Source organism: Rissa tridactyla, chromosome 1 (genome assembly GCF_028500815.1).
Source record: "Rissa tridactyla isolate bRisTri1 chromosome 1, bRisTri1.patW.cur.20221130, whole genome shotgun sequence".
NCBI classification, from domain to species: Eukaryota; Metazoa; Chordata; class Aves; order Charadriiformes; family Laridae; genus Rissa; species Rissa tridactyla.
In genome coordinates this window covers 7,031,723-7,054,002 of record NC_071466.1, presented here as the reverse complement: position 1 = coordinate 7,054,002, position 22,280 = coordinate 7,031,723, and the positions used below count along the sequence as shown (strand labels likewise).

Below are 22,280 nucleotides of genomic sequence, written 5' to 3'. Positions count from 1 at the left end.
ATTTCACAATTCTAGAAACAATCACACAACCATTTTCACAATTAAAATGTTCAACTGCTTCTTTATGTAGACTTACGAATTCCACAAAACATTATCGTGAAAGATCATATTGAAGAAAATGTATCTGTCAAATGAGCAGCAGGTCGAAAAGACTTCTAGGTGGTCATGTAAACATTTCTAACAGTTAAAGAAAAATATTTTAAGTAAAATTTTCTATTTGTATATAGTGTAAACTTACATGATCTAAACTGGCTAATTTCCAGTAAGTGCAGAATTTTATTTGATTATCTTTATACCTGTCATTAGACTGAAATACATTAAACAAAGTGAGTTTCATAAAGCTTCATTTCAGATTCAGAATTACTTCCAACATTCATTTGTTCATTTGTTTCTGGGATGCTGGCTAATCAGAGACCCTGTCATGTGTAATACCAACAGGAGCTTAAAGTCTGACCTGTGTATTTTAATTACGTTTCACAACTAAAGGACTGATTTTGCCTATCTATCAGAATAAAATTCAGCCTGGAGATTAAAACCGGATACAAAGCCCCAAATCCACCGTTTCCTACTGTTAAGTAAGCTGTTAAAAATAATCGTTAACAAGAAGAACTGAAAGCTGATATTTCATTAACAGGAAACAGTGCCACGATTTTAGCTGGATAAAATATATCAGGAACCAAAAGCTTGTCAGACGTAAAGAATGTTTAAATCTCTTGGCCACAACAGTGTAATTTAACTGAATCACACCATGTACACACTTCAGTAACAGCACATTAATGATTTTAAATAATTGGAGGTATGCAAACTTACATACTTACACCCAATAAATTTATATAATGTTGTAACATATAGTGACAACAAACAAAATGAGCATTACTTTGCACAAGGAGAGGACTGCAGTGAAGACCAGGGCTCCACAAACACATTAAACCAGCAGGAGCAGCTCTCTTTTTCTCTTCCCCAACTGCTCATTTCCACCTCAACCTTTGTGCCAACATCTGCGAGTCCGTGCGGTGCCCTGGACCATGACAATGATCTCAATTAGAGCTAAGAGATTAATTTTCCCAGGCACCGCTCACCCAGGGGATCAAAGATTAAAATGCAGCATTCTGATGAAAAACGTTAATCACATTTTGCAAGATGCTATAAACAAATGCTTGGTTTTACTTACACTTCTACATATCATAGAAGTCTCAAAATGTTTCGCGCACAATCTGTAATGCTTGTTGAGTTGATCTGGAGTTTTATCTTCTAGATCTGCCCTTCGACAGTTCTCTACCCATCTTTGACATCTGCACATAAGCAAAAGAATTAGTTAGTTTTAAGATAAACCAATTCCAACCCATTGTCAAAATTAGAGCGCAGTGAGCCCTGCCCTTTATGCAAGGCTAAGGAAAGTTCTGTACATCTTCTGTTGTAATGTACCATCAAATCTTTTTAAAAGTTTGGTTTTCTCCTTTTGGTCACCACTTAATACCACACCAGCAAATTCAGGAATCTTTTCCCTCACTTTGTATATTCTTGCCTTTTGTCTCACACATACACACAACCCCACCAGATTTTAGTGCAGTTGCTCATGAAACCTGCCTATTTAATTACTATTACTTTAATCTTAAAAAGACAGGTTAAAAAAGAAAGATGTGCTTGTAGGCTAAAGTCATAAAGTTTTTACAGGTATCTATTAAAATAGTTGTTTTCCTCTACTTCCCTTCAAAATACAGCATTTTTCTGATTTATTTTGGTCATTGGGGAGTTCAGAGTAGATTTCTGAAAAGGGAAATAATAAAAATAAAAAATAAATCATTCTATAAACAGTGCTTACAAGCCTGAAGTAAGTTTTTGTTAGATACATATTTTTCCAACATTTACTTCTGCTTTGGGTTAGTTCTCTGAGATATAACACAAAACTAAAGAAACATTTCCCCTACTAACAGGGCTCCTTTTAGATATGCAAGGCACTACTTCCTCTGGCAAGTAAAACACTTGCAGTAATTGATGCAAATGCATTAGTCAGCTTATATTTCCCCCAACAGAGTCTATCTAATCACTTTCTTGCTATGGATTTTTGAGCAACAACATGCATAGACTGATTCTGCACAGCTACTGCAGTAAAACTCATCTGCTATTTTATTTTGCAGTAAATATATAAATATATGTATATATAAAAATTAATAGGACTCCAGCAGCTATAGATATCTCTGTATTTAAAAGTTTCATGAAAAAAAGTCATCCTTTCCTTCCTGAAAAAGTAATCCTCTGAAGCAGCATTATTTTAATGCACTTGCTTACACTTCACAGCATCACAGAGCTGCCAATTTACAACAGCACGTAAGTAAACAGCGAGTTGAAAATATACAATACAGATGACTAAAAACCTTCACATGGATATGACTGATAATTTTTTCACTACTCAAACTGTAAATAGAGTGGTTACACAAGCTCCAATTCCTCCTAGGGTAAATCCTTCCCCAGAGAAACTCAAGAATGCCAGAAACAACTATATTATAAGGAATTACACAATTAGCACAATAATTCTAGAGCAAAAAGAAGGAACTTTCACTACAGTCTCAGAAACTTGTTTTATTTACAGTCCATCACTTTGCTATGTACTTGTCAACATGGACTCATACTTTAAAGTGTTGTGTTATTTGGTATTTTTGGGGGGTTTTTTGTTTTTTTTTTTTTTTTTTTTTACTTTTAATTGGTACACGTTGACAATGTCCACAAAGTTCCAGGAATCTACACAGAGAAGTTACACGAAGAGTTTACTAGGGCAAAATTGGGGGAGATCTCCCCACAACCCAATCATTGCTGAAATTCATGAAAGTGAAAAAGTTACTCGGTTCACTTAAAACCAAAAAGCTTTAAATCTTTTTTATTCCTAAATTAAAAAGATGGGTCTTGACCCAAGAAACAGATGTTAAGAGAAAGCACTTTTTATTATTATTTTTGACTGCGAACACAGAATTATTGCTCATAGGAGCAAGGAGGGAGAAAAATAGTGATTATTCAATAATTTAGGAATGAAGGCTGTCTCGCCAGATGTTCTGGTGGGTAGCCCAAATGAGGAAATCCACAGCTCTGAGTGGATTCACCATCACCTCTACTTTAACTAAGTGCAATAAAGAGCAACTGTGAAGATGAAAGAGGGGAATCTTGGATTCCTATCTCTGCTGGCCCAACGGTTTGCACATCTTCATTTTCACTGGTGTAAAATATCAAAATAACAGCTATAAACAGGAATCATTTCTAATATTGCTCCTGTAGATCTAGACATAGTCATCCTTAATAATGACTTAAAATAAGAAAGGAAAGAAAATGTTCCAAAAAAATCAGGTTTTTGACACCACAGATCTTGCACTCTTGCCTGGACAGCACAATCACCCGAACAAGAGAACGTTCTTCAGTTAACCAAACAGTATAAACACAACCTTTTTATACAGGGGGCCTTTAGCATGCAGATTATATTGAATCTGGCTCGGACACTTTCTGAGGGGGTGCTGATTACCAGTTAACTCGTTAAAGGTGATAGCACTGAGCTGTCACAAAGGCTGTTGAGCCTCCCGATAGCCAGTGGGGAGGGTCTCAATCCAGAAGGGTATCCAGCGCAAGAGCCTGACCCCAGCAGTCTTACCTGCCTTGCCCTGTGGCTCAGGGAAGCTGAGGAAGACTACCAGGGAGCAAAGTCAGAGCTCCTCATGTTACGCTAACTCCTCTGAATCCCCTCCCGGCAACAAATGAGTGGCAGTGACGGCGCATCTAGAACTGGCACACAGTTGTCAAGGACAGACAAAAATCAGCCTGAATCCCTTCACCTCCAATATTGCTGCCAACCAGAGAACCAGTTAAGCAGATACCGGTAATAGATGGGGACCAGATCAGACTGAGTGATGGCAAAAGATACCATGAGCTCTTCAGAGGGGACATACTCAGGAAATGAGCCTCCCAAAGATTAAATTAACCATTCAATATTCCTCTCCCTTCTCAACTTCTTCTACAGTTACATAAAAGTGGCTCTGGAGGCTGCCTTTTGTGACAAAGTCAACACTGTCTGAGCGTACGATCCCGATGAAGCCCTTGAGATCTGAGCCCCAGTTTGTGGGTCCTGATCAGACACGGGCACTGAGCTCCTCACCCCATCAATGCAGCTGATGGGAAACCAGACAGAGCTCTAGACATCTAGGAAACTCTACTGGCAAAGGCTAGAGCGTTGATGCTTTCTCAAGTAGCTACAGGACTAGAGGGAGATGGTGGAAATTATGTGACTGGACTCAAACATGCAAACTCCATGTGAATCGGACCCTTCAGTCTTGCCAAGAATTTGTCTCCAAAAGGAATGCTCTACAAGGAATGAGGAATGGAAGAACAAAGAAAAAGGAGGTCAGACCCCTGAAATCACCCAACACAGCTCTGCATGGTATTATCCAAGCAGCAATTAAAAAGATTTAAGAATAAAATTATGTATAAAAATTTTTCCATTTTTTTAGTATTCAACGAACACACGCTGTATACTGTTGCACAAGCGCTTTAGTTGCAAAATATTTCGCACAAATTAAAAGCTATTTCAATGCAATATATTACATCACTGCTTAGGTATTGCTCATTAGTTTTTAAGGTTTCCTCCAGTCACAAACGTCACGTTTTCAGAGATCTGCTGGCACCTCATGGAAGCTCAAACAGCATTTTATTTAAGTGCAGAAAGAGTGACTTATATTACCTCAGTATTGGTCAGATGTAGTAGAATAGCATCTCTTTGCTTAAGAATTTTGTTCCAAATACTCACACCTCACCTTTACTCAAACGTCCATGACAGAGTCACAAACACAGGTGAGGGTTAAACAGACAGATCCTACTGCGGGGATCACAGCCTCGACTGCATAAAACTATAAAATATGTATCCTTATTAGGGTAACAGAGGTGATTTACAATAATGTTTGATATGAAAAGACTACGTACCATCCATTAAATGCAGCTGGTTCTTTTTCAAAGCCTAATCTGTGCACCCCTTCTCGTTTTTTCAGGTAGCAACGATAAATGAATCCAGTCTTAACTAACTGGTTAGCTTTCAGACTTGCTAGCTCTTGAAAGATCAGACTTGGAACATCCAACTGGAACTGCTTAGCACTGAACTGTGAAAACGTAAAGGGAATTATTCAGTTACTGTGGAAAACTGAAAGCAGTAAGGCAGCAGAGACAATTTACCGGGGACTGTGTATTTCTCATCAATTATTTTTTTAAAATTAAAAATTATTTTTAAAGATGTATTCTAATGCTGTTATACTCAACTTTCTCACTGTAAGCTGCCAAGTGCAAACAACACATTTTTGGCCTGAAGTACTTTGCTCGCCAGACCAGTTTGACTTATAATGGTAAGAGGTTTCTATGACAGCAAGCGGTACAAGCAACACATTGTCATTTACAACTGCAGATGCCTGCTGTACTACAAACTGGAGAACAAACCACCAACATCCTTCAGACTACAAAGGGAGAGGGTTGCATGGATTTATCAGTCTTTAAATGCTCTTACTGAAATAGAATATGATCAACTTTGGACATTTTAACATAGGCTTAAATGAGAAAGGTATAAAATATTCAAGGGGCAGTAAAACTTTTAGAGAACATAAGGAGAGTGTCATCTCTGTCACTGCATGTTTTTAAGAGCATGACAAAGACGCTAGAAACAGTTTAGGTATAGCTAATCCTTCCTTTGGACAGTGGAAAGGTCTAAGATGATCCTTCAGGGTCAATTCTAACTCTATTTTCTACTATTCTGTTACAGGAACATTAATCGTATTAGCCTGAGCTACTTCAAGGGGATTATGAAGTAGTCACACTCAGAAAGCGGGCTCGCTCGCACACTGTAGAAATGTAAGCCAATACATGCTTCCGAAAACCATGCCTGCAATCCACTTTAGCGTTTGCAAATGAAATATCTGTAAAACAATATTGTAGCTGACACATACTGTTTTTTTTCAAAAGGTTTTCATTTCTAAACTTCCACAAATAGTGGTTAAAAGTAGTAGTTGTCTAATTCTGAAATACAGTTAAAAAAAAAACTTTAAGATTAGGGCATTCCTTAATTAACTGCACATTTTTGATCTCTGTATTGCTACCGTGGAAAACATTCATTCAAAATGTCTTTCAATAGAAAAATTATAAACTGGAAGGGTTATTTTCTTCATACAATAAACAGTCACGTATTGACCAATTTTGCACAACTTGACATGACTCAGATTTTACAGCATGGACTCCTTACAAATTAAGACTGAAGTTCAGACAATACCAAATCTCTTCAATTCTGCACAAACTGCAGTCATTCCTTTGATTGAGTAAGAACCTGTGGTTCTCACAGGACAGAAGGTGGAAAGAGACAAGGCTAGGAGTGAATCATACAAATGAAAGGTTAAGAGCTAGGGAATCAACTATTTCATTTTCAGTCTTCATTAAAAACATAAACATATGTAATAAGGATTGTGCTATAAAACCTTGAACGTACGGACATTAGAAAGAGGTCTGGTTATCCTAGCTTTAACACAAGGCACTGCATTCACCCAGGAGAGCTTGATGACATATCCAGAAACACAGCTTTAAGCAGCAGCTACTACTTATACAAGCTTTTTGTGTCTTCTTTTGAAATCACCTAGAGACTGATTCTAAGATTTCTAAGATTCTAAGATTTCTAAGAAAACAGAATGTTTTCTTAGAAAAAAACCTAGCTACCCACAATTCCCATGGTTTTTGAAATTTTCCAAAAATCAGGTCAAGCAGCTTCAAGAAAGGAAGCAAGAGAATACCGTGTACAAATCGTCAAAAAATTCAGCCTTAATTATCTACTGGTGGGAGAGAGATAACTGGTATTGCTCTAGCACCTATGTATCTTTCAAAATTGTGAGGAGCAAGTCAAGTCAAATGATTTTAAGTGTTATCTAAATTCAAAGGGCTTCTACATGGGGGTTTCTACATCTAAGTGCATGATTTATTTTTCATGGTATTTTCCATGGCCTCTCACTCTCACACTTCTTGCTCTACCAGCGCATCACCCCTGCTTTTCACCCATTGGTAACTGGAATATCCCACTGCTTCTGCTGTTGCTCACAATGCTTCACTACCAACCACCATCCTTGCAATCCTGTGACAGCTGCCTGTCACATTGGTGTCCTATTTGTCACACACACACCTCATCATCCAGCACCACATCACCTCAGCACACACGGTAGGACTGACAGGCTTCCACCACCTGAACCAGTGCTGGCCCTGCACGGGCTCCCCATAATGCATGGGCTCCCTTGCCTCATCCCGTTGCTCCTGCACCCATCCAGCTGCCCCACACCTCTAACAGCCAAACATCCCATTGCTGTCCCACACCCCCTAACAGATGTGCACCCCCTCACACCCTCCCATACCCCTCAGAGCCAGGCATTCCTTCACACCGCTCACAGCCAGGCACCCTCTCACTCCCTCCCACACTGCTCAGAGCCGGGCAGCCCCTCACACCCTCAGCCCCCCACATCCCTCAAATACTCAGCATCCCCCCTCCCCCCACCCCAACCAGGCAGTCCCTCACACCCTCAGCCCCCCACTCCCCTCCAGAACCAGGCACTCCCTCAGTGCCCCATTCCCTTCACAGCCCCTCACACCCTCAGCCCCACATTCCCCTCAGAATCACAGAATGGCAGGGGTTGGAAGGGACCTCTGGAGACCATCCAGTCCAACCCCCTGCCAGAGCAGGGTCACCCAGAGCAGGTGGCACAGGAACGCGTCCAGGTGCGTTTGGAATGTCTCCAGAGACGGAGACTCCACCACCTCTCAGGGCAGCCTCTTCCAGGCCTCTGGCACCCTCAAAGGACATTCCTCATGTTGAGATGGAATTTCCTGTGCTCAAGTTTGTGCCCCTTGTCCTATCACCATGCACCACTGAAAAGAGTCTGGCCCCACCCTCTTGACACCCACCCTTTAGATATTGATGAGCATTGATGAGATCCCCTCTCAGCCTTCTCTTCTCCAGGCTGAACAGCCCCAGGGTTCTCAGCCTTTCCTCAGCAGAGAGATGCTCCAGTCCCCTGATCATCTTTGTAGCCTCTGCTGGACCCTCTCCAGTAGTTCCTTGTCTTTCTCAAAGTGGGGGGCCCAGAACTGGACCCAGTACTCCAGGAGTGGCCTCACCAGGGCAGAGGAGAGGGGCACGATGACCTCCCTTGACCTCTACAACTACCCAAAAGGAGGGTGTAGTGAGGGGGGCCAAAAGGAGGGTGTAGTGAGGGGGGCCAAAAGGAGGGTGTAGTGAGGGGGGCCAAAAGGAGGGTGTAGTGAGGGGGGGGGCGGTCTCTTCTCCCAAGGAACAGGCGATAGGACAAGAGGAAATGGCCTCAAGTTGAGCCAGGGGAGGTTTGGATTAATAGAATCTTCATGGTTGGAAAGGATCTTTGAGATCATCAAGTCCAACCATACACACACAAAAACCAACAACAACAAAAAAATTCAACACCTACAATCTCTGCCACTAGAGCATGCCTTCAAGTGCCAAATCTAGATGTTTCTTAAACACCCCTACGGATGGTGACTCAACCACCTCCCTGGGCAGGCTGTTCCAGTGCCTGACCACTCTTGCAGTAAAGGAATTCTTCCTAATATCTAATCTAAACCTCCCCTGCCACAACTTCAGACCATTTCCTCTGGTCCTGTCATTATTCACCTGGGAGAAGGGGCCAACACCCACCTCTCTCCAACCTCTTTTCAGGGAGTTGTGGAGGGCAATGAGGTCTCCCCTCAGCCTCCTCTTCTCCAAGCTAAACATGCCCAGCTCCCTCAGCCTCTCCTCAGATGACCTGGTCTCCAGACCCCTCACCAGCCTGGTAGCTCTCCTCTGGACATGCTCCAGCCCTTCAGTGTCCCTCTTGTACAGAGGGGCCCAGAACTGAACACAGCACTCCAGGTGAGGCCTCACCAGTGCCCAGTACAGAGGCACCATCACTTCCCTGCTCCTGCTGGCCACGCTATTCCTGATACAAGCCAGAAGGCTGTTGGCCTTCTTGGCCACCTGGGCACACTGATGGCTCATGTTAAGCTGGCCGTCCACCAGCACCCCCAGGTCCTTTTCTGCTGGGCAGCTTTCCAGCCACTCTTCCCCAAGCTTGTAGCGTTGCTTGGGGTTGTTGTGACTGAAATGCAGGACCCGGCACTTGGCCTTGTTGAACCTCATACCATTGGCCTCAGCCCATCGGTCCAGCCTGTCCAGGTCCCTCTGTAGAGCCTTCCTACCCTCAAGCAGATCAACACTCCCACCTAGTTTCGTGTCATCTGCAAACTTACTGAGGGTGCACTCAATGCCCTCATCCAGATCATTGATAAAGATATTAAACAAAACTGGCCCCAAAACTGAGCCCTGAGGGACACCACTGGTGACCAGCCACCAAGAGGATTTCACCCCATTAATCACAACTCTCTGGGCACGGCCATCCAGCCAGTTTTTAACCCAGTGAAGAGTACACTTGTCTATGCCACAATTCCCCAGCTTCTCCAGGAGAATGCTATGGGGGACGGTGTCACATTAGCCACCCTCCGGTCATCTGGTACCTCCCCTGTTGACCAGAATTGTTGATAAATGATGGAGAGAGGCTTGGGGAGCTCTCCCGCCAGCTCCCTGAGTACTCTTGGGTGAATCCCATCCAGTCCCAGGATATTAAGAAAGATTTCTTCACTGAAAGGGTTGTTAAGCATTGGAACGGGCTGTCCAGGGAAGTGGTTGAGGCACCATCCCTGGAGGTATTTAAAAGACAGACAGACGTAGTGCTTAGAGATGTGGTTTAGTGATGGTTTTTGTCAAGAGTTTGGTTGATGGTTGGACTCAATGATCTGAAAGGTCCCTTCCAACCCAGGCAATTCTGTGATTCTACGACCTGCTGGCCACGCTCTTTTTAATGAACCCCAGTAGATCACTGGCCTTCATGGCCACAAGGGCACGTTGTTGCTTCGTGATCAACTTGTCCTCACAGCCCCTCACCCCCCCCCCCATTTCCCTCACAGCCCCTCACTCCCTCAGTCCCCCCACTCCCCTCACAGACAGGCAGCCCTTCAGTCCCTCACTCCCCTCAATCCCTCAGGCCCCCCCACTCCCCTCACAGACCCTCACTCCCTCAGGCCCCCACAGCCAAGCAGCCCTTCAGTCCCCCACTCCCCTCACAGGCCCTCACTCCCTCAGGCCTCCACTGCCCTCACGGCAAGGCAGCCCCTCTATCCCTCAGCCCCCACCCCACTCCCCTCATGTCCACGCATTCGCTCAGCCCCCTACTCCCCTCATAGCCCCTCACTCGCCACCCCACGGCACGGCCCCCCCGTCTGTCACCATCACTCCCACGAGTCCCAGCCGCTCCCTCCCGCGGTGGGAAGAAGCGGCGGCCGCGCCAGCGCATGCGCGGCCGCCCGCCCGCCTCCCCGCCGCAGCCCGGGGGGTCGGCGGAGCTCCGCCCCAACCCCCCCCAGCGAGCGGCCTCCGCCGGCGGAACCGGCAGCTCCGGGCGGCCCCGGCCCCTCGCAGCCCCCTCCCCGGCTCGTATCGCGGCGGCACCCCCTCGCCCAGGTGAGGACAGGGGGCGCGGGGGTAGAGGGGAGGGAGGGAGGGAGACGGCTCCCCGACGCCGTGTCTCCGCAGGCGGAGCGGAGGGCTGCGGGCCGGCGGGACCTGAGGGGAGAACGGAGCGTGTGTCGTCCCCCCCCAGCCCGCCTCTCCTGAGGCGGCGCCGGCAGTGCCCGGCGGGGGGGAGGGGGGCGGTGTCTCACCTGACCGGGTCCCGGGGGAAGCGGAAGAAGGCCAGGTCGGACTGAGTGCTCTTGCGGGTGCAGTTGGGAGCCGCACAGAAGTTCGGCATGGTCCGTCCGCCACCGGATTGGCGCCGCTGCCCCTTTAAATCGGCGGGCCGCAGGGAGGAGGAGGAGGGGGGGTGGGGGGGGTGTGTGTATGTGGGGTGGAGGAGGAGGACGGGGGGGAGGGAGAGGGAGGAAGGAGGGGGGTAAGGGTGGGGGGGGGGGGGAAAGCGGCTCTACACTGCTGTGAGCGGCCGGGAGGATTCACCGCCGCCCTCCGCCGGGAGAAGAGCCGCCTCCTTCCCACAATGCACCGCGCCCGGCCGCCGCGGCGGGGCCCGGATGAGCGGTGCGCATGCGCCCGCGGCCGCACGACGCTCTACCCCCCCCGCCCCCAGCGCGCGCGCGGGAGGGCGGCGCGCCTGCGCACGGCGAGGGGCCGCCGGCGATGCCGCGCATGCGCAGAGGCGCCGGGCAGGGCCCGCCTGTCAACGGCCGGGCCTCCCTGAGGAGAGCAACGTATATCTGTGGTACACTGACTATATTTGCCTTAAAAATTAACTGAGGATGTAGCGCGAGGTCATAATCTTTTGTCTGTTTTCTTCGTGTCCTGGTTTCCGCGACACGGGGCTAATTATCTTCTAATGCCGGGGAAAACTGCACTTTTAGAAGGCTTTGTTGTCTGAATTTGTGAAAATATTTACTTTATAGCCAGCTAGGCTATGTGGGATTCAAGGTCTTTTCGAGCCTTGCCAGGTGCAGGGATGAGGAGGAGCAAGGCCTGGGCACTCGTCCTAAGCTGCCAACGGGATTATTTCATATCGTGAATGTCACATTCAGTATAAATTAGGAAGTTTGCCGAGGAGTTCTTTGGCTCCTTTGATGGCGGCAGTCCAGAGAACTTCTTGCACTGGTGCTGGACCCCTGAGCCCGTCCCTTCCTCCTAAAGGTGTGGACATTTGCTGTGCACTGCTGGCAGTGCCCAGCTTCTACTGATATAACTGGCTGAGAATATCCTTGTATATTTTATATTGATATCAGGATCAATACTGGTTCTTTAGTACTGTTAATTATTTAGTCTTATCCTATTAAATGTATTTATATTTCACCCCTCATGTTTCCTTGTTTTTCCCTGATTCCCCTTCCCGAGTGGGGAGGGGTCATCCAGTAATAGAAGAATTGTCTAAACAACAATAAATTGTGGGTTTCTCAAACCATAACACTTCTGTTTTGCTTTTTAGGAGGAGTCATTACTCTGCATCCCAGATGGATAATGAGAGAAACGATGAGTGTTTTAAGCAATAAAGTAATCAAAGAGGGAGTATGCCTAGTGTGAAGATGTTGCCAGGTCTGTCATAGGTAAAAATGAAGCAAAGCTTAGGAAAAAAAAAAAAAAAAACAAGAAACAGAAAAACTGGATAGTTGGAAGAGGAAGAAAAAGACTCATTCACCAATTGTGGCCTGCTGGTAGTGTGAGGAAGTAGATACAGCAGCTGTGAAATGTATAAATGCTGATGGCAAGTGATAATTGTTTCAGGTGTAACAGTGCTATGGGGTAAGAATTCAGCTGTGCTACATCTTTTTATATAGCTTTAACATAAAAAGTGTCCTGACATGGGGATTTGCTGGGCTTTAGGAAGCATAATCCAAATGTATGAAATAGCCAAAGTATGTGTCTTTTCAAAAAAGTGCATAAAGGAAAAACAACAAAAAAAAGTACTCATTTCATTCCTTTTGTCTGGCTTCAAAATTTGTAAACTTTTTTGTTTAGTATGAGGAGGATAAAAGCTGTCTTTTACATGAGGGAGCTTTATCATCAAGTGCCCTTCAAACTAGGAATCTCAAAGTATGTTTTGTTGGACTGATTTCCATAACATCAATTTATTTGGTGTTAATTCTTTGCCAGAACTCTAACTTGGGCATGTAGGCAAGTTCATTCCTTTTAAGTAGTTTGTAGTAGTCATTTAAGCCAAATCTAAAGATAAGTTTAGCTGCACCTGACTGCTTTCACTTTACTGGGCAATCGCCAACGTTTGTATACAGCAAACGGTATGAGCGAGTTGATCAGATGAGCAACCTTTTTTAAATACACTCATTTACCTTTAGGTTAGATTTAATTCGGGTAACTGCCATCTGATTTGCTCTGCAGATTGCACAAATGTTAACGCTGACTCAAGGGAACGCACAGGAGAGAGCAGGATCATCTTCATTTGCAGTAATAGTTTAGAAGCATGACTGTATAATGTTAATGTGAAGCTCCCTAAATTTCAAACGCTTAAAACCCATTTTGGTATGAAAAAGTACTGCTTCACCCTTAAATAATTGCTATTATCTTTTGCCCAAGACTGAAGGGTCTTTTCCCCTCCAAATTGATTCACCAAACAAAAGTGCGTGCATGCTAAAACTCCTTAGGGTTCTGAACAAGCAGAACCAGAACAGTATTAAATAAACATATTTCTAAACGGCTACTTCTGACCGTAGCTTCTGTTGATATTGCATCATTTGAATCACTATACAAGCATAGCATGGCTGTTATCTTCTAAATGTGTATACATTTGCATATGAGTTTTCCTAATGAAATGGATGCAATGACTTGTGCATTAACTTACTGAAGTCTGCCAGATGATGTTTTTATGGGGAGACTAATTTTTAAGTGATCCCTATACAATGGGAATAAAATGAAGTTAATTCTTTTCAAAACCCAACAGTATTACTAGTAAGTCCATTATTTTAGTTTACATTACTACTTAGTTGGAAGTTCCAAAAATTAGCTTCTGTTGTAGAGTACAGACATCACCGAAACCCTTTTTTTTCCCTGCAGAGTAGCTTTTGGGGTGTACTTACATAACTTGTATGATAGCGATTTTGTCTTAAATAATCCTCCAGGTTATTCAAGTGTTCACAGTATTTTTCCATGTGTGTCTGTCTATTGTCTGTTCACGTTGAATGGGGTTTACAGACTGTATTAGTAGTGTTGTACATATAATCTGTATTGTCTGGATAAATTATTCTTAAAGGAATTTTGTGCGTGTGTGTGGATTTTTTAATTGCTTTATTTCCCTTCTGTGCCTTTAAGGTCAGCTGTATCTTAAATCCAGGGCTCTATATCACATAATAGTGGTTGTAAAATAACCTCTTTAAGGTACTTCTGGAGATGAACTGGGATGTCTCTTTCCCAGGACGGAAGTCAGTATGCCTTTATTTTCTGATTGTACTGTTTGAGTATGATTATGTACTCCTGCAGGTTTCCTGCTATTAAAAGTTTATTTGCAAGAGAGTATTTGACGTGTGAAATGCTTTCATGACTCTTACTACTATTATATTCTCTTGCAAGCCCTGTTATTGTTGGGATAACCTTTCTGTAAGAACTAATGGACATCAGGTTAGTCCCATAGAGATATTTTTGTATTCTTGCTCTCTTTGAGACCCCACTGAAATTTGCAATGACAGGATGAAAATCAAGTTGCCTCTATCCAGGGCTTGCCTACGGTTCCGGAGAACTGGGAGGCAAAGGTGGGGAATAACTTAAGTCTTGCCCACAGTATGAGAGAAGATCTCAGAGACCATGCGAGTGCTCACTGAAGTATGCAATACTAGCTGACGAACATGCGACTTAACTCCAACCGTAAACTGGAGTAATGCAGCATCCTGGCTCCACCCTCATGGTTAGTTTTTTGCAAATGAGTGTCATCAATGTCTATGATAATATTTAAGGGCTCTCAGACCCAATTCCCATTGTATTTTCCCTATTTTACAGGTAGCTTTCTTTTTTTTTATGATTCTGATTCAAAGAATGCAGACTTTCATAGGTTTTGGATCAGGATTTTGATAGGAGGGACTCCAGAGGGCCATTGGCATTGCAGCTTTGTACTTCTATGAGAGGATGTTGTGTCAGAGTCTGCCCAAATGACGTGGTTTTGTGCACAGGCATAGCTTTCCAAATGACCTGTACTCACCTGATTTACTCGCAGCCGTCTATTCCCTCCCAGCATAGGACAGCAGCCTGCTAAATTACAAGCAACTGCTCCGAGTCCAGTCCTCGCTTCCACTGGAGCTGCTGCAGTTTCTGAAGGGTTCAGCCAGCCCAAGCAGATAATTGCAGCCTACCGTGCTGCTCTGCGGGCAGCCCACGGTAACAGACAGACAGACATATTACCATGAAGGAGCTACAAGTGAGGGCATCTGAGACATCTTTTATTTTCCCTATTTGCTTGCCCCAACCCAGGAGTGACAGGTTGTCTTTATTTGTCTGCACAAGCCTTGCTAACCACTGCTGTTAAGACCAACCTCTTAAAAAGTACATGAACTTCTCCCAAAGTTTCAGCGAAGGCTGCACAGTGACAAAAATCTTACTGCTTGTGGTTTTCCAACTCAGCGCCAGCTTGCTTTATTTCTCCATTGCTGTTTTCACCCTGCAACAATACTGTATGTTTAAGTAAAATTTAATTTCCAAAGTGGTCCGGGATGGATATAATTTCTTGAATTCAGGGTGCAGCAAATGGATGGGATCCTTCAAAAACAGTTGGGCATAAAGGGTTTATAAATGATTATATTGCTAGGAAAAACAAGGTTGGTGATTGTCGAGATAAGCAAATGCCTAGTTTCCTTGGCCGTTAGGTAATTACAATCGTTAACTGTTTATCCTGTTGTCTGTGGAGCTGCCTTTGTTACCCAGTCTCCCTAGAGCGATCGAATACATGCTTTGCAGTTGATACGTTGACTTGCTTCCCCAGCATTTACAGTACGTCTAGCCTTGTAAAAATACTTAATCAAAAGCAGGAGCAAGTCATTCACCGATGAGTTGATCTGGACTTACAAGAAATACGCAGTCTGTTGATGGGTTAAAAGTGTAGCTCGAGGGAGAACATGCAATCTCCCCTCAAACACAACGCAAATCAGTTCCTAGCGGGGCTGAGTACTGCTAAATGCTAATCTAGGATACGTTCTTTGAATTGCAGAAGTATGCTAGAGTTACAGTGGTTTGTAATACGCATATGTGACCGTAGATAAGGACACAAGTTGCGCAGTGGAGCGATAACTTGAATACTTAGCCTTATTCCCTTCTGAGAAGCGCCTTTGCTTTCTCCCCAGCAAGTTTATATGTTCTTTACCAACACAGCACACTAAAAAGAGGATGGAGGTTTGCATCTGCCTCCCTAGATTGCAGAGGGTACCGACTTTAATTTGCTCATTGATATGCTACAGAATGACACAATAAAGGGGTTTTTTTTCATTATCTGAGGTTACCTAATCAAGTTCTTGCCTCAGTATAGTGGACTGTTTAAATGGGTGCTCAGCTCAATGCACAGTGGTATTTTGATGAATTTAAGCCTTGCCGAATTTAGGTACTTTCAGCACTGAAGCTTTACAATTTGTAAAATAAATCCATAGGTTGAATATAATATGTATTACTTATAATAGGGGGGAAAAAAATCTCTATGAACTGGCAACACAAAGCTATCTTCACTGAAAGCAGTTGAAATATCTTTGTGGATTTAAATATGAATAGTCCTGGGTGACAATCCCGGTATCTGACAGGGCTGTATATAGAAGGCTTCCCTGGCAAGCTGCCAGCGCCAAAACATTGCTGAGGCTTCTGCTCTTATCTTAACCAGGAGAAAAAATGGGATTGGGAAAGCGTCTGAGGAGGAAGAGAGAGTTTAGGAGTGGTCGGAGGGTGACAGAATGAAATTAAAATAGAGATGCTTACGTCAGGAAAGCGTATGGAGTCACTGAATAATCTCTTAAGAGAAGTGAAAACTCCATTGGTTTGGCCATTTAACTCAGAAGCAAAAAATACCAAGCAATACTTTAACTTTTGTTAGGATCCAGGCTATTTCTCTCTTATGCAAGACAGGGAAGATACTTTAAACCATCTTTAAATTCCCTCAAAATTTAAATTACATACAACGCTGCACTCAGTATAAAAGCGTAGTGGTTTTCTTACTTCTTTTCTCAATTGCTGGCAGACTGATAGAAATAAAATATTTTTTTTTCCCTAATATTCCAATTTTACTTTTGAAATTACCAACGTAAGACTCTTGGAAGCTGAAAACTCCCCGTTTATGGCAGAAAAGAAGCAGCTGCAGCAGCTGTGCGTGGTTCTCATCCACTACCGAGCTGATGTGCTTCTTTTCTATCCGGGAAAAGCTGCTCTGAAGAAAAAGGATTATTTCGGAGTCTGTATCAATCAGGTTACAGCGATGCGAGTGGAGATGCAGTTAATAATCCAGCGAGAAGCTCAGTGAGGCTGCTGTGCTTGTTCCCTACGAGCCCCCGAAGAGCTGAGAAGCGCAGTTTTGTTGCCGGTGACCTGGGCTGCATACAAATCACCTTCTCCGCCAGAAAATCACCGCTCCTCCCTCGGGCCATCTCACCCCTGATGCTTCCAAGCTCATTGTCTTCCCCCTTCCATTGTCTTAGGGGCTAGAAGGAAGCGTGGTGAGACATAGATTATTCTGTAAGTGCCCAGAAAGTTTAATTAATTAGACCAGTGCCTGTAATTGATGAGAACCATATTATTTAAGATGGGGGATCTGAGGGCGTCAGGTCGTAGAGAATATAATACAAAGCAGGAGTGCTTGATGGTCACTACAATTCTTTCTCATACTGGAAGGAGGAACAAATTTTGCTGAAATGCACGTAATTGAGCAAATTCTTAAAAAGAATACCCAGCAGCATGCTGTTAATAATAATTACACAAAATTACACATGCATAAATAACAATGCGTGGCTTTTGTGTATCACCACCTGCCATTAGTTTTTAAAATGCTTTATAAAAGTGGGGAACGGAGGCACAAGAGACGTGATACAACTCGCGCGGGGTTGCTCACTGGGCCGCGATCAGATGAAGAATGCTGGTCCCAGTTTAATGAGTCCCAGTTTCACCTCTGCTGCCTGCAATAGGAAAGCTAATGGTGAGCTGCTGTGAACACATTTAGAGCTGAGGAACCAGCCTAGTATCACCAAGGTACAAAAATTCAGTGATTCACTGCTTGAAGCTGTTTTAATCACGCGAGTTCTTAGCTTGCCTCGACTGCAGAATAAATTGAATTATTACAAACTACTTTTACCTTGTGTTTTTCACACTGTTGAGCCTCGCCTCCATAGGAAACAACGAAATGTTGCTGCTGCCGACAAGTTTGCCTCTTGTTTTGTTTTCTGAACAGTCAGAAAGTGCTCTGTAATTTTGGGCCTCCTTAATGGATGACTCAGTCAGAGACTGAGCATGTAGGTAATGAGAACTAAGAAAGCGATTAACATCTGGAAGGCAACTAAGGCTAGAAAAAACATTGACATTTTCACATTCTGCATTTTCTTCCTTCACCCACAATAATTTCCTTGATTTTTATATGAATTTACTGAGAAAAATCCACCTGTGGGACACTAAGCCATGTTGTCTTTATTGTCCTTTTTTTAGTATATAACTGGAACACTCCTGGCATTTTGTTCATCAGACATAAGAAATGCTCTCAAGCTGTGGTCTCCTTCGGGTGAGCTGCCTGGATTAGGCTAGAAGATCCAAGTTGGCTCCGTGCAGTCATTCTGAGTCCAGATAATCTTAATTTAGTTTTATGGAAAGATCCGTGCAGCTCCTGGGACTGGTTAGGGCTTCTTGACTCAAGAAGACCCTCCTGACCGAAGGCTGCTGGGCTCGGTGCATCTTCTGGGACTCACCTCTGCTCCTCTGCAGGGACAACCTTGATGGTTCCATCCCAGTTGTTCAACCGCCGCAGAGCTCTGGCCTTGGCTCAGGTTACTTACACTTTTCAGGACTCATTATTTATGTGTTTTGGGGTTTTTTTTTGCTTTGCCCATGGTATCTCAGCCCTCCCATTTTCATGGGTAATAGAGAATTGATTGTAGGTTAATCTGAAATAAATGGCAGCAGTTCTGCCGTAACTACAAGCAGAATTTTGCCTTTGGACTTTCTGGACCTCTCTTGCGTATTTCCAAGTGTGGGTCTTCATCCTTAATAAAAATGAGAAGTATTCTTGGAAATCGTCTTACGACATCTGTAGAAATGCAGCAATCCCAGCTTCAGACACTTCATACATAACCGGCTCGTTTTTTACATCTCTCTTCTGTTCCGTGTGCCGAAGGAAATGAAGCGTATACCGTTTTCTTGAGTACATACATATGTACGTATGTGAGTGTCAGTCTGTGTCTGTCCACCTTGCCTGTAATAACTTTTCATCCCGTTGTCCCGTTTCATGCATATTTGAAAAAAAAAAATAAAGAACTAAAAAAATACCAACTTGATCTAATTAAGTTTAATGAATATAGCTGCTGAGCAGAGCTGAGAAAGCCGATTTCTGCTCTCTCAGAGCTGTGTTGTTAGCAGAGATTTCGCTGGAGAGCATGTATATGAAGAGAGTGCATTAATAAACACACAAACTCAAAGAAAACATTCAGATAAAACCTACACCTTAGTAGATAAATTTTCTTAAAAAAAGAGGTTTGGGGATTTTCTTGCTCACAGAATGATTTTTTCTACAAGTACAAGGGCCAACTGTTAAACACCTCAGATGCAATAAAACTGATACCCTGCTAGAGCATCACAGTTACAACTGACGAATAAACCTCAAAAAGGGTATTTTATTCTGATAAGCGGCGAGACTGTCCTGCCTGTTCCTACTGACCAGAGAAACCACATTAAAAAGCACATTTCCAGATGAGTTTGCAGCGCTGTCTCCGACTTGCGAAGGAAAACTTCAGCTTCTGGCACTTCCTCCGTTTGGAGCTGAGAACATTTATTTTTATTAGGTAATATTATGCAGAGATGCTGCTGCTTGCCTTCAGCTGGTTCTTGTTTAAGAAGGCATTACAAAAAACAGAAGGAAAATTGTTCTAGCTCTCCTGTACTGTTCAGCGCAATTGTTTTCAAGTACTCGAGATTTATACCGCTGTGAAGAACAATAGGAAATTGCAAGTGAGAAAATGTTCATCAATGATCGCAGGGAAGAAACATTTTTATCTATAGTTAGGTGGAAAGAAGAGTGCTTGCAAGTCTGCAAATAGGTGTTGCGATTCAACGCAGAGCATCCACCCGCCTTCTCTTCACCTCAGCAAATGTCCAGCTGTTCCTGGCATGGTGAAAGCAAACTACAAAATGAGATTTTCTGGGAGAGAGCAGCATAAAGAGGAGCCCTGCCCTCCTCTTCATCACACTGTCCATCCCCTGGGCGCCCGTTTGCTTTGCAAAATCAGGGAGCGTGCAAGATGAAGCGTGTAAAACCAGTGCCTGCAGCAAAAACGAAGCCCTGTGAGATGGAGAACCGACAGAAAAAGCTCGTCCTGACGGGGGTTTGCTATGATTTTCCAGCGATCTCCTTGCAGTTTTATGGGTCTGCTTTTTTTTTTTGCTTTCTCACTGCAACATGCACCCACATACAGACAGATGCGTTGTTTTCAAGCTTCAGCTACACCCCAGAGGTGTTTTCTTTTCTATTTTTAATCTGATCTAAGGACTTTTAAAGAGATACAATTACTGCTTTTCTGGGAAATCACAGAATGGTTCAGGTTGGAAGGGACCTTAAAGACCACCCAGTTCCAAGCCCCTGCCCTGGGCAGGGACACCTCCCACCAGACCAGGTTGCTCCAAGCCCCGTCCAACCTGGCCTTGAACCCCTCCAGGGATGGGGCAGCCACAGCTTCTCTGGGCAACCTGGGCCAGGGGCTCATCACCCTCACATCCAAGAATTTCTGCCCCAGATCTCAGCTCAGTCTCCCCTCTTGCAGTGGAAACCCCTTCCCCCTCGTCCCATGGCTCCCCTCCCTGATCCAGAGTCCCTCCCCAGCTTTCCTGGAGCCCCTTGAGGGACTGGAAGGGGCTCCAAGGTCTCCCTGGAGCCTTCTCTTCTCCAGGCTGAACCCCCCCAACTCTCTCAGCCCGTCCTCCCAGCAGAGGGGCTCCAGCCCTTGGAGCACCTTTGTGACAGATGATCAGAGCCAGATCAGATGACTTTTCTGCAAATCTGCCAAAAAAAAGTTTACAACTGCTGTTGTATCTGAAATAACAGCCAGGCCTCACGCTCCGAGACTCGTGTTTTTGGGAGCAGGTGGTTGCTCTGGTCTCCAATGAGTGACTGGGGGTGTTAAAGGAGGAGCCGCTGCCCGAACACTCACACGCCGTTCACGGTGATGCTCACACGCACACACTTACTCTCCTTCCTCCTTCTTCAGGCTCGACCTGAGGTTTCCCACAGCAGAGTCTCAAGACGTTGGATTTCATAAAATAATTAAGTTAGTTGGAAGGTACAGCAGCAAGGACACCCCGGGCTGGGTGCCTCCAAAGAGAGGGATCCTGAGCAAAGAAATCCATGGGCAATGGTACCTTTGCGATCTCTACACCTGCCCCTCACGCGCTGTCCACGTGTCTTTTAGTCCAATGGTGACTTTTGGTCTGAGGTTTTCTAACATCTTCTTGGATTCTTTTTCTGTGTCGGGGCAGGGCAGCTCTTATCTTGTTGATCCGAAGTTTCGGCCGAGGGTTGGAGCCTCCGTATCTACTGATTTACACCCCTCGTGCACCTGCACTCACTGGCAGAATGTGGAGAACCGAAGAATCATAGAATCATTGAGCTTGGAAAGGGCATTTCAGATCATCGAGTCCAACCATCAACCTAACACTGACAAAAACCATCCCTAACCCGTGTCCCTCAGCACCACGTCTGCTCATCTTTTAAATACCTCCAGGGATGGCGACTTCACCACTTCCCTGGGCAGCCTGTTCCAATGCTTGACAACCCTTTCGGTGTAAATTTTTTTCCTAATATCCAATCTAAACCACCCCCCCCCCCCGCCGGCACAACTTGATGCTGTCTCCTCTTGTCCCATCGCCTGTTCCTTGGGAGAAGAGACCGACCCCCCCTCACTACACCCTCCTTTCAGGGAGTTGTAGAGACTGAAAGCGAGTCCCCAACTTGGGAAAAAACACTACCAAAACATTGTTCTTACACTAAAAGACTAATTGCAGCACTGCGTCTGCAGCTAAGAAAATTACTGAGAAAATTAACTGTATTGCGGGCTAAAGGCTTCAGCAAGTCTACCCATTCCTGGTCAGTACAGCTAAGCAAACAGCATAAATAGCACCGTATTATAAGCCTGAGTAATTTATTCTAATTAAAACTTACTTATTTACATTAATATCTCTCAAAAGCAGGGAGTGAAACCCTCTCCCTGAAGCGGCGTGGTTTTTATGACGTCACTGATTGCGCAGAAACTGTTTGCACCGCGTCACCACTGCCCGTTTTGAGTCAGAGGCTGGAAACGGCCAAATGACGTCAGGGCTGATGTCAGCCCCGCCAGATTTCGTTAAATTTCGGGGGACGTTCCAACCCTCCCGCTCAGGCGGACAAAGCGCGGCGGGTGGTATTTTGTCCCCTCTCGCTGCCCGTCCCCATGGCGGGTCGGGCCGGCGCCGCTCCCCTCCCTCCAAGGACTACAACTCCCAGCAGCCCTCGCGCCGCCGCGCATGC

The 22,280-nt window shown here is 44.7% G+C and overlaps 1 protein-coding gene and 2 long non-coding RNA genes across 5 annotated transcripts in view; 1 reads left to right on the top strand and 2 right to left on the bottom strand.

The window, feature by feature from the left end:
* Positions 1 to 10,945, bottom strand: part of THAP12 (THAP domain containing 12) — a 41,233-nt gene extending 30,288 nt beyond the window's left edge. Inside the window, exons 1-2 of the mRNA XM_054194069.1 lie at positions 10,777 to 10,945; positions 1,172 to 1,292 (exon numbers count right to left, since the gene is read on the bottom strand). Of these exons, the coding sequence (XP_054050044.1) occupies positions 1,172 to 1,292; positions 10,777 to 10,865 (210 nt within the window). The 5' untranslated portion in view covers positions 10,866 to 10,945. The remainder of the gene's footprint in view (positions 1 to 1,171; positions 1,293 to 10,776) is intronic.
* A 95-nt stretch (positions 10,946 to 11,040) lies between these two features.
* Positions 11,041 to 18,708, top strand: LOC128906605 (uncharacterized). Of its 3 annotated transcripts, none has more exons than XR_008465235.1 (3): positions 11,041 to 12,355; positions 14,343 to 14,465; positions 18,221 to 18,708. It is a non-coding gene; the product is annotated as an uncharacterized LOC128906605 (long non-coding RNA). The 3 variants fall into 3 exon arrangements; XR_008465233.1 differs by having other exon boundaries at positions 14,343 to 17,260; XR_008465234.1 differs by lacking the exon at positions 18,221 to 18,708 and adding an exon at positions 16,838 to 16,898.
* LOC128906611 (uncharacterized) lies at positions 17,631 to 22,208 on the bottom strand. The gene is made up of 4 exons (XR_008465236.1): positions 21,936 to 22,208; positions 20,966 to 21,342; positions 17,874 to 20,044; positions 17,631 to 17,697 (listed from the first exon to the last, which is right to left on the bottom strand). It is a non-coding gene; the product is annotated as an uncharacterized LOC128906611 (long non-coding RNA).
* Between the last annotated feature and the right edge of the window lie 72 nt (positions 22,209 to 22,280).